Source organism: Juglans regia, chromosome 13 (assembly GCF_001411555.2).
Source record: "Juglans regia cultivar Chandler chromosome 13, Walnut 2.0, whole genome shotgun sequence".
Classification (NCBI taxonomy): Eukaryota; Viridiplantae; Streptophyta; class Magnoliopsida; order Fagales; family Juglandaceae; genus Juglans; species Juglans regia.
Genome location: NC_049913.1, coordinates 39,129,267 through 39,141,399, shown reverse-complemented (window position 1 = coordinate 39,141,399; position 12,133 = coordinate 39,129,267). Strand labels below are relative to the sequence as shown.

At 34.7% G+C, this 12,133-nt stretch overlaps 2 protein-coding genes across 3 annotated transcripts; both read right to left on the bottom strand.

The window, feature by feature from the left end:
* Positions 1–991: 991 nt before the first annotated feature.
* LOC109010852 (probable membrane-associated kinase regulator 6) lies at positions 992–2,272 on the bottom strand. The gene is made up of 2 exons (XM_018991783.2): positions 1,483–2,272; positions 992–1,378 (listed from the first exon to the last, which is right to left on the bottom strand). Exons 1-2 carry the CDS (start codon positions 2,255–2,257, stop codon positions 1,371–1,373), a joined length of 783 nt encoding a protein of 260 aa, XP_018847328.1. The 5' UTR covers positions 2,258–2,272; the 3' UTR covers positions 992–1,370.
* Positions 2,273–5,461: 3,189 nt separating this feature from the next.
* LOC109010853 lies at positions 5,462–11,075 on the bottom strand. Of its 2 annotated transcripts, none has more exons than XM_018991785.1 (4): positions 10,713–11,075; positions 9,358–9,507; positions 7,305–7,370; positions 5,462–6,185 (listed from the first exon to the last, which is right to left on the bottom strand). In XM_018991785.1, the coding sequence occupies exons 1-4, from the start codon at positions 11,004–11,006 to the stop codon at positions 5,517–5,519; spliced, it is 1,179 nt and encodes a 392-aa protein (XP_018847330.1). In that variant the 5' UTR covers positions 11,007–11,075; the 3' UTR covers positions 5,462–5,516. The 2 variants fall into 2 exon arrangements, with proteins under 2 accessions (XP_018847330.1, XP_018847331.1); XM_018991786.2 differs by having other exon boundaries at positions 9,358–9,499; positions 10,713–11,011.
* Positions 11,076–12,133: the final 1,058 nt, after the last annotated feature.

Genomic DNA, 12,133 nt, shown 5'->3' with positions numbered 1-12,133 from the left:
GCTCTTACTTTCACTTTGGAAATCATAGTAGTCACTCTATACCTCCAAAATTACATGTTATAATAGATAATTGAAATAGATGTGAAGAATATATAAAAGGTTGACAACTCTAGTCAATATAACTATATTCCATGTATAAGAATATTAATAATAAAATCATGAGTCATTCTATCACGTTGTCGTTGATCACGTGACAATATACGATTTATTAGAAAAATTTAGAATTTAATTAGCATACAAATTAAATCTTACTATGTCACTAATGTAGAGGGTATGTCCTTCACAACGACTTGTAAATATAATTTTTACAAACTAATTTAACTAAAAATTATAAGAAGTCAATCTAGCTTTATTGTTTATTAATGATGGGTAATAATGCGAAAACACAGAAATCAACAATAATAATGGTTTTGAGCAAGCTGGTGAAGTTTATTAATGTATAAAGTATTGATGGAATTAATACAATTTACAGCAAAGGTTAAATATATATTATTTTATTGAATTGCTGCATTTCTTGAAAATAAAATACAAAGTTGTGAAAATTATTTAGAGATCAATTGATCCTCATCTTGTGGGTACGAAAGAGTAGCATTTGGTTCGAGTGGCTGCTATATATTCAGAGCTAGTGACACAAACAAGCCTAGTTTTCTTCTAGTCACTTCAATTAGAGTTGTAGATCTAAGGTGTATGGACTTGAATCTCCCTACGTTTTACGCAACCTTACTTCACGCATCAGACTCTGAAGATGAATAATTGAATCTTATCTCACTCTCAAAACCTTAGCATTTTTGGATGAAGTCGCATTTTAATGAACATATTCATCATTTAAGAAAGAAAAATAAGGCCTCTAAGCAGTAAAAGCTAATCTGGACATGGTCATTTGCAGACAACACTTGCAAAATAAAGAAATAAAAAAGTAAATCTCTTGTTCATACGTTCATCCTAGTAAATTCCGTGCTAGATTTTGACCGATTACCGAAGCATAAGTGGAAATATAGTATTCGGGAGATCTTATTTTTATCATGATGTAAAAACTGCACAGTAATAATAATGGAGGCAGATTGTTTGCAGTAGGAAGTTTTCCTCCCATGATGAAAAAATACATACAAATTGTAATGTGTCAATTTTCCCCTCTATCTAAGTCCATAATTCTCATTGCCGACCTTTCACGCAGCTTCCACTTTACACTATCAGCCCAGAAATATAATGCAAAGGGACAAAGAACATGTGGCTGATGATCTTCTGGTCACCTTACATTTCCTCTGTTTCCATGTGTATCTTGAATTGCTCCTTTAAAATTTTCCACTTCTTCCTCTTCCTTTCTTTCCTTTTCTTGTCTTCAGGTCCTTGTTTTGTACAACACCCTCTGTTCATTTTTCTGAAATTACAGAATATAAAAAGATGTTAATTGGTGCCCAAAATGTTTGCAGGATGATCACTAATAACTAATATGATAGCAATAACATATTAAGAAGGGCCTACCTATGGATCTTTTGCAATGGAGAACTGCCTCATAAATTGAGCTCTCAGAGTCACAAGATCTGCGCCAATCATCGGCTGAATAAGCTACACTTATTCTTGGAGATGTTTGGGACGAGTATACCCAGTTCTTCATGGCCTCATGAACTCCTTTATCAACAAATTCAGGCTTAGAATTTGACTTGTTTCCTCTCAGTTTTCGAAAGAAAGGCTTCAGAAAATCCAAGTACTTCTGAAAGATGTGCTTTGATAGTCTTCGACACCTTCTATAGGACGTGCAATAAGGATTGTTTTCAGCTGGAACAAGGACTTTTGGTGCATGTGCAGAGGATGGCAGAGCAGGAGTGGAATCCGAGGCCGCATAATATGTATCCATCTTCACCGGGTCGACAAAGAGAGGAGTAAGATAGCCATTGGAGAAAAGCTCGTCTGCATGAAGAAGAGTGAGAGGAGACTGTGAAATAGGGAAATCAAACTTGAAGTCCTGAGAGTTTCTGAAAAATCTCTTGGAGGGTGGCATTGTTGGGTCCATCTCGATGAAGGAAGCTTCATCGGATGCGTCGAATGAGGCTCTGAAGGAGTTGTCTAAGCTTTCCAAGGATGGTTTTAGGTTTACTAACCAACTGTATGAAAAGCTTTCAATCGAAAGAGGCTGTGAAGCTTCCATGAATGTCACTCTATGTAGGGTATAAGAGACAGAAGAAGAATAAATATATACACTACAAGAGGAAATGCACAAGGTTAATAGCATGCAAAGGACCTCCCTACTACTGTACATACTACATAGTATTTTATGCACATAGTGTGTGTATATATATGTGTATATATATATATATATATATATATATATATATGCATACACAAACACACACATTTTAATATCAAATTCTCCAAGGAATTGCTTGTGTGGTTGTCTGCCTTAGAGACAACGAATTTTAATAATTGAAAAAGAGAAGGGAGAAGAAACAGAAATGTGAGCCCCATCAAGACCCATAATGTACTGTTCCTATCACTAGTTTACCCTACTTTTTTTTCCCCTTTCAATCATTGTTTTTCCTTTGTAAATTCACAAAGATGATGGTTTCTCTTTCACAAATATATTTTATTTCACAATCTATTAGAAGCAACTAAACGAGGAAATGACTCAGGTTCATGCATACTCCATTTTTTCCTTTCCAATTCCAAGCCGTCGTTAGGTATTAAAGTAAGAAGAGAGTACTCGATTGAATGTCATGTTTTTTGCATTCTTATAAACCTAAACTTCACAAGAGGAAAGTAATGAGAAGGAAATCAGTGTTTATTTGGAGCAGGTTCATTGCATGTGTTGTGGTATGTGGCTCATATTGAGTGGAACACATATATAGAGAAAGTTGGCTGATGCCAGGAGTGAAGCAGAGCAGATTGAGGGGAGCGTAGCGTACCGAGCGGAGCAGAACAAGTAGGGCTTAGTCCAAATACATATGATGTAATTATTGGAATTTTCTATACCTCTTGTACATCTAGGGTTTAGTCTAAATAAATATAATGTAACCCTAATTTTATACATAGAAAAAATTCAGCCCTTGCTCTTGTGGATGTAGGCACACCGCCGAACCACGTTAAATTTTGTATTTTCTTGTTTTCTCTTTTCCGTACCATTCATCATATTGCCGCACATAGCACAACAGCATGCTACATTGCTACATTAATTTATCTAAAGCTGATCTAAAAACAAGAATAAAGAGAGTACAATAAGTGTAAATAATTTATTAATGATCTCTAGCAATTCTATATTCTATACATCCTGGACAATGTTGATGATGCTAGCTTAGCTTGCTCTGTTTTGTTATTATCTTTTTAATGCTACTTTTGTGTCAAACTTTGAGTGGGCATAACCAGTTTAAAGGATGATTTCATCATTCTGATGCTTACATCCTAACCACTGCAGGACAAGCCTCAACCTAAATGGTCTAATATTATTGTCCAGGAATCAAGTGTTGCTCTGGATAAAATAATAGTGCAATTTTTTCAAAGAATAAAATATATGTAACAATACTTTCACAATTTGAAAATGAAAAAAAAAAAAAAAAAAAGCAGCAGGAAGATCATCTTTATAAACCACTTGTACAACTTACATTTGCAATTAGTCCATTACCACCACTGTTCGATATTGACAAGTAATGACAAACCGTATTTTCTCGGACGGATCTGATCGGGTGAGACGGGCTGCTCGATCTAACGGGTTTTTTGCACAAGCCTAATGATGATATATGCCCATGTAACAACCAGTAATAATTGATATCTATGTATTAACGGCTAATAACGGCCATTATCAACAGACTAATCAAAGCTGCCTTGTGCATAGAGCAACTTTTCCACCATTGATACCATATCCAAAAGTACTTTAGTCATGTTCTAGCACAATACACGACAAACCAACATAATGAATATGAGAGGGAAAAAAAATGTAAAGATACTCCATGCCTGGCTAAAGAGAGTTCAAAAAAAAGTAAAGAAGCAGAAAAGAAAAAGGCTTGAATATAATTATGCCCCTAATATTTGTCAGATCAGCAAAAGGTAAATTCAAAAAAAAAAAACAATGCTCTAAGTCCTTCCCTTCATTACTTGACAACCTCCAGAAGAAAATATATAAGAAGACAAGTGATACCAATTGTTATACGTAGCTACATTGTACTCCTTGAATCAGATAAAGAGATGATATATATAAAATCTGAAGAATAAGAAATGAAAATATCACAAAGTTATTGGTAAGGAAATTTCAGGCTTTTCCATCCACTAACAGTTGGTGGTGTTCAGTTCGAATCTCCTCTAGCTTCAATGTTAGATAAAGTTATGTCATTTTCATTCACAATCGAACTAATTATAGCATTTACAAACAGTTGACAAAAAAAAAAAAGAAATATAAGAGACAATGGTCCCGGGGTTGTCGCAGAAAGCAATGAACACTGATCAAGGCTTTTGGGACAAAAAACAGAACTAGAGGTGACTTGAAATCAATTGGTCCCCCCTCATGTGCCCCATCAGGACAATAAGCACTTGTACCATAATCCAAACTATCATAAATGCTGTTTAATATAATAATGCAGTCTATGACTTCTCTTGAGATACATCAGAGTAGAAAGATAATACTGTTCTGTACACATGGCTAACATTATTCCGAGGATTTTTTTCAGGATCACCATAATCAATATCTAGCAGATTGGTCCTAGGAATTAGGAGTTGCCATGGAGGATTGTGCGTGATGATCAAACTTACTAATCTACTCTTCTCATCAATCATATGTGCAACTTATTCATGAACAAATACATAGATGCATGAGTCTCTATTTGCTCAATGAAAGGTTAGTGCATGCCGAGATTCTTCAAAAGCATAACAACACTTCCTTCTTCTGTGGAAAGAGAAATGGACCCAAATAATATTACCATAGAAGATTGTTACCATCATAACCCAAAAAAGCTGTCCTTCAAAAATTAAATCGCAGTGAATCTAATCAAGGAGGAGAATGATGGTAGTTTGCACAGCCACGTGTAAAATGATTTCAGTTGCAGCGAATGAAAAGGAGCTGCAATTAGCACATTGGCCGAAACCCGTGCATTTGTGTTGCATGCACTGTTCAAGTTTGTTGCAAACAGCTGCAGTTTTTTTTTTTTTTTTTTTAATTTTTTTTTTTATCATCATCATCATCATCATTATTATTTTATGTCGAGAACCTCTCCAAGGCAGGACTTTTTGAACCTACCCTTGAAAAATAAATCCCGGTCCCGTACACCGCACTTTCGAAAGTTTCCCTACACGAATTTGGTTAAATCGTTAGCTTTTCATCAGAGGTTGTGACTCCAAATGATTGTTTACACTCATGAGGTGTTGAACCTTAGACCCTGAAGAGAGTGATACTTCAAGACCAAGACCTTCATGATGAGAAAATTTTAAACCAAAAAGAGGGGCTACCCGAATTAAACCAACTAAATAATTTTTCATGATGAGAAAAGCAACGGCAATTGAAGATTGATTTGAGACAAATAAAGTACATAATAATTTTACTTCATGAGATCTAAAAACACAAAAGCATTCCACAAACTATGCAACAACATCGATGGTAACAGGTTCCTTGACCGTGCAAAGACAGCACCCATTACCACCCCAAGAAACACAAGTGGTAGCATCCTTTGCATATTAAAATGTGCCAAGGCAAAGGCTATTGAACTCACTAAAATTGAGCACCATATGGGCATGTACTTGGACAACGAAGGAAGAAGAAACCCGCGGAAAACAATTTCTTCCCAGATGGGGGCACAAACTGAAACTACCACTGCATAAAGGGCCATTGCCACCGGGTCTCGAGATACAATGGATTGCTCAACACTAGAGATGGCAACAGGTGTAGAGGGAAGAACAGGCAACAAATTTAGGTTGATCTGGGAGAGTCGGTTGATAAGGGGAAACATAAGGCAGCCCAAACCAACATCAAATTGCCACTTTCCTTCAAGGCTAAACTTGAACCAGTCGGATGGAAGGGGATGAAACCTTGAGAGGCAGCGACGCAGCATTGCTATCCCAGCAAGACCTTCAGCCAGATCGGTCAAGAGGCTATACAGGGCCTGCCCTCTGTATGTCAAGGATTCCTTTCTAAACCCTGCTATGTGGGCTATGATTGGAACTATCCAAGATCCTACAAACCAGAATGAGGCAATCCAGAGAAGCATAACCTGCAGCACCAAAAAGTCTCACTTTCTTATTTCCTATAATCATTTTCCATTCATATGGATGAAGCTAACAGCAAAGTGATTGTTCATTTATGCTCTCAAGAAATTTAAGTTTTAAAGTCAACAATCCAACATTATTAAAATTGTTAAAACCTTTATTCATCAATAACATATATGATTGATGAGATGAAATCCTAAATTTGATCAGCAAAAAAAGGGATCGAAAATGTTCAAAAGTTCTAAAAAGGTATCCCCACTCCAACATACGTGTTCTTTATAAAATACATTGGGTAGAAAAGTTATTTAAAAGATACACACTTTCTCAGACCACACTACCACCTACATAATGAAACCATCACTGTCTAGGAGCACTGAACGGTAAATTATATCCAAAATCTTTCATGCACTTAGAAAAGTTATAAAAATTCTTTAAATATAAAAATTATACTCCGAATTTTAATTCACTGAAACCAATCTAGGTTTACGTCAATTAATTTTGAGTCATCTTACACTAAGTTTTGTATGATTCAAACATGGTGCTTGTAAAATCGGTCATATCCAAGTATTTGTTAAATGTAACTGTCCTTCACAAATATCTTTAGCATGAAAGAAGTTTATCAGTATATCTCTTAATCTTAAACGTGACTGAAGATGATTATAAAGTAGACTCTAACACCCTGACAACAGCGGAGGGCTGGAATAGTCAAATAGAAAACTATAAGTGTATACCATATCTAATGGATGCCCCTCTACTTATAAAAGGGAAGAGAAAACAGAGAGAATGGGGGGAAGGAAAAGAGCAAAGATTTATAGTCTTGTTGGGAATTATGAAATTCAAACATGAGTTGTCAGTGGAGAAAGTGGGGATTTTATAGTCTTGGTGGGATCTATGTAATTCGAGCATGAGGTGTTGGTGGAGAGAGTGGGGGAAGGAAAGCAGCAAAGATTTATCGACTTGGTGGAAACTATGAAATTCAAGCATGAGTTGTCAGTGGATTGGCTTCAAAAATAACAATTTACAAAGGAATGTCTACACTAACTAATAAAGAAACATGAAACTAAAAGATAAGTGTTGCATAGCATCACATAACCTCCAAGTAATATAAAAGGAAACTGCTTCACCTGAACTATGGTCTTTGCCGTCCATGGCACTATCCAAGGTTCTGCATCAAAAAGTGCAGCTATAACCTGAAATATAAAAAAAATTATTGAGCCATCCTGAAATTGTGCAAAACAGATGGTAATAAACATATGTAAGTGCAAAACACTTTTGTGTCCTCTTTAAATTAAATTAACAAGCATTTGATTCAACTCCGCATTAGAATGACTTGTGATAGTTCACGACTGAGAAAAGATCACATCTAATTCAATACAGGGCTATGGCCTATAGGTCCAATAATCATGCACTGACCAAAGTACATACAGTTTGGTTAGATTATTTTAATGAAACAGTGTTCAGAAACCATAACTACAAGGTATAAAGGTAAGTAGGCACCAAACATTACCAGTTACAAGGAATTCAAAAATCAAATCCACTAGAATCAAAATATGGCGGAGAGTGGGGAGGATGGTGTTTAAATGAGGTCAGTGGGTTACATGGGGTGGGCCTTTGGAAGTTTATAAGAAGAGGTTGGGATACATATTTTAGATGTACCCATTTTGAGGTGGGTGATGGATCAAGAATTAAATTCTAGCATGACATTTGGTGTGGTGACAGGGTGCTGAAGGAAGTTTACCCAAAAATATTTGGTATAACAAGAATGCAAGGAGCCTCAACCAACAGTGTTCTCCAATGGAATATTACATTCTCTAGATATGCTCAAGATTGGAAAGTTGACACCTTCTCGGAGTTCTACAATCTTGTGCATTCTATTCGAATGAGAGGGGAACTTGAAGATAAGATTTCTTGGCATCCTACTAAGAAAGGGAAGTTCAATGTTCGCTCATTTTACCAATCCCTTACTATCCATAATGCAAGTCCATTTCCATGGAAGAGTATATGGAAGACTAAGGGCCCGTTTGGGAACACAATTGTTCTTAGATATTCTAAGACTATTTCACCACTATTCACAAACTAATTTACTACTATTCACATATATTCTTAGTATCCAAACGAACCCTAAGGATCCTCTAAAGGCAATATGTTTCGTAGGGAAGATCCTCACCTAAGATAACTGGAAACGTCGAATAATTGTCATGGATTGGCATTGTATGTGCAAAAAGAGTGGGAAGTCTATTGATAATCTACTACTTCATTGTGAGATTGCCACGGCCCTATGGAATGAAATCTTTGCCAGAATGGGATTAGCTTGGGTGATGCCGAGAAAAGTGATCAATCTTCTAGCTTCTTGGAAAGGCATTCGGGGCAATTCTTTTTTTTGATAAGTAAAAGATCAATATTATATATATGAGTGAAGTAAGTATAGCCCATGTACACAGGAAGATTCGGGGCAATTCATGGATCACAACAATATGAAATATGGTTCTGATATGCCTATGGTGGTGCATTTGGAGGGAGAGGAATGATAGAGGCTTTGAAGATTGTGTGCGGTCAATAGATGAGCTTAGAAATTTCTTTTTTAATACTTTACTCCATTGGACTTTTGTAATAGATTTTAGTGGTATGAACTTACATGAATTTCTTGTATCACTGAGGGCATGTTAGGACACTTGAAGAATCTCATAATTTTGCGAATAGTAGTGAAATGATTTGAGTGAAGATGTTTTGTTGGGTTTTAGGAAAAGAGAGAGAAAAAGTTGAATAAAAATATTATAAAGTCAAAAAATTGTTTGAATATAATTTATTTAATATTTTTCTTGTTTTGAAGTTTGTAAAAGTTGTATTGATTTTTGTATTTGAATAATAATCAGGTAATGATTAGATAAAAAAATCGAAAAATTTGAAACTGAAAAGTGTTGTGTGTTTAACTGATGTTTGGAAATGAAATTATGAGAAGTTTTGAGAATTTTGAGAATTCTCATAGTGTCCAAGCATGCCCTAAATCATCAAGAGTAGGTGATGCACTTGTATATGTCCCGTGTACTCGGGCTATTGCCTATCCTTATTATTAATAAAATTTTGTTTATAGATAAAAAATAATAATAATAATAATAATGACAAGTGAACAATCATGCTCACCATATATAGAAAAAGAAATAAAACTGAAGATTTAACCTTTTTAAGTCTCCAAAGCCAATCTTTCCTCAGATAATCTTTTTGACTGAGTTCAGGCTTCACAAGTTCCGATAATTTATCTTCTACAAGCTCGGACTCAGGTATCGCAGATGAAGATTCTTCATGCCTAAAACACGAAAGTCTGCTTTTCTATGAAACAATAATGAATTAGCTGAGAATAATGACAAAGAAAAACAGACTAACAATTCAACTTAAAATTGAATAAAACTATACAAATAAGCAACACAGCCTGACAAATCAATTCATTCCAAGTCCAGCGACAATGTAACCAACTTGGCTGCTGAGAAATTTCATGAAAATTACAGCGCTGGAACATTTGAATTCTCAAGTGTTTTATATAAAAGTCTCACCCCCAACAGAGGAAAATGATAGTGCCAGGGCAAGCTATGTGGAGGTTTATTCTTAGAAAACAAACATTTGGGTTACTTTCCCAGAAAATTTAGTTTCTGTTTAGATGAAATTTTGAAAAAAAAAAAATCTTAAGTTTTCATTCTGATTGAGAATCCGTCACTTTTTTTTCAGAATCCATCACCTCAAGTGGTGGGGGTGCTGGTATAATCAATAAAGTCGTGGTATTGATGGTGGTGGCAGTATATTGTCATGGTATTGGTAGTGGTGATGGTGGTGGCGGCAGAAGTAACTGTAATGATAATGATAGTGGCAGTGGCAGTGGCAGTGGCGATGGTGACCAAGGTGGCAACAACCATGGTGATTAGTGTTAAGTAATTATGGTGGTATGAGAATGATAATATTGATACAATTTGCATTAAAGATTTAAAAATGCTTAAAATCTGAAGTGAGGGAAACCGACATTTTGATAGGATATTTTTTTTAGGGAAACCAACATTACCAGTTCAAAACTTCCAATGTTGAATTAAAATTTCACCTTCAAATCTCTCTTCCAAACACAGCATCAAAGAAAACAAAAGTAGAGTTTTTTACATCTTCGTAGTCACATGTAAGACATCAGAAAATTCAGCTTCACAAACCAGGGTTTGTTTCCCCCCAAGTAAACTAGGGAAGATTGAACGTATCAACGAGAGGATTTCATTGGACGAGAAAGAAGCGTGTTGCTGAAGGCTCCAATTGGCATGTATACGGATTGACATTGTCATGGAAATTTAGGTAATTATACCCACAGAACAGTGGATATGATTGGAGAAAGACTTATTTGCAGAGCCTTTGACATGGAGAAACATGTTCCAAGATAGGCAAAGAGAAAAGGACTTAACGTCACAGCTTGTAGAGCCAAGGGTAACGAGTGGAAAAAAAGTGGTCTTCGTAAGTGAGGATGCTGTGCGAGGGAGAGAGAGAGAGAGAGAGAGAGAGCTCACAGTTGTTGGAGAGCAAGAGAGAGAGCCAATGAAGCGTAGGCTTCGATGGAGAGAGACATCGGTTGGCCTTGGAGGCTGTAAAGCCTTACCGCAAACCCTATAAATGAGAGGGGGGTGGTGAAGGGAGAAAGACTGGCAACAGGGCCCGGTTGACATCGTGCCGGATTGGTAGGAATCCGGGGGTCCAAATGGGGGCTCCGATTTAGCATCAGTGTAGAAATAAACGCCAAATACTACTTTTCTATTATTTGATGGGATTGAATTTGGGCCATTTGGCGGAAGAAGAACAAGCATGAACGCTACAGGACCACCCCAGATGAATTGTTGAGCGTTGAAGGTTCAACGAAGACGGCGAACTCTGCGATGTCGTTTAGGATTCAAAGAATCTCAACTCATCTCATTTTATTATAATAATTTTTTTAAATTCTCACAAAAATATATAATAAATTTTTTAATATTTTTTAATTTTAAAATAAAATAATATTTTATTCAATTTTTAATTTACATCAACTTGTTATATATCCAAACCTTAACATAACATCGCTAATGGACTTGAGGTATTTTTTAAATGATATTTGCGGTAATGATATTTCTACGTCTCATTATTTTTGTTTTAATATCTAACTATTTTTTTTAATTATTTGAATTTATATTAAAATTTTAGAATATGAATTTTTTACATAATTTAAAAAAAATAAATTCAATCAACCAACATAATCATGTAAATTAATTAAAAATAAATTCAATTTTATAAAAATTTACTCAAAGATTAAAAGAATATCAATTTTTATAAAATTAGATTTATTTTTAATTAAATTACATGATTACGTTAGATAATTGAATTTATTTTCTTTTAAATTATGCAAGAATATCATGTTATGAGATTTTTAATTAATCTAGATTCAAATAACAAAAAAAAAAAAGCTAGATAGTAAAGCATGCAGGAATAAAAAAAATTTATAAGGGTATAATTACCCTGACAGGAATAGAGAGCACAAGTGTCACGCATTTTTTTTTTAAAAAAAATAAATAAATATGAAATTTACATAAAAAAAATTAATTTTTTTAATAATAAATTTTACTCTTTTTTCAAAATAAATGCATGTCACTTGCATAACCCATAATTATATTTCATAAAACATAGAGTAACATTCACATCACTTAATAGGAAAAAAAAAAATTGTCTCTAAACATTACAGTCATATTATGGAATATATGGGATATCATTACTCTGTGTAGAAGAAATGTACTAAAATTCCCAAAAAAATTATATAGTAATTTTAATGTGGGAGAAATAGAATTGACATATTAGTTAAAAAAACATATTGTATTCTTCAAAATATTAAAAAATTATAATGAGCACTATTTGTGGATTTAATTGTCAAATATTATGGCACATCACCTATTTGTAATTATTTTAA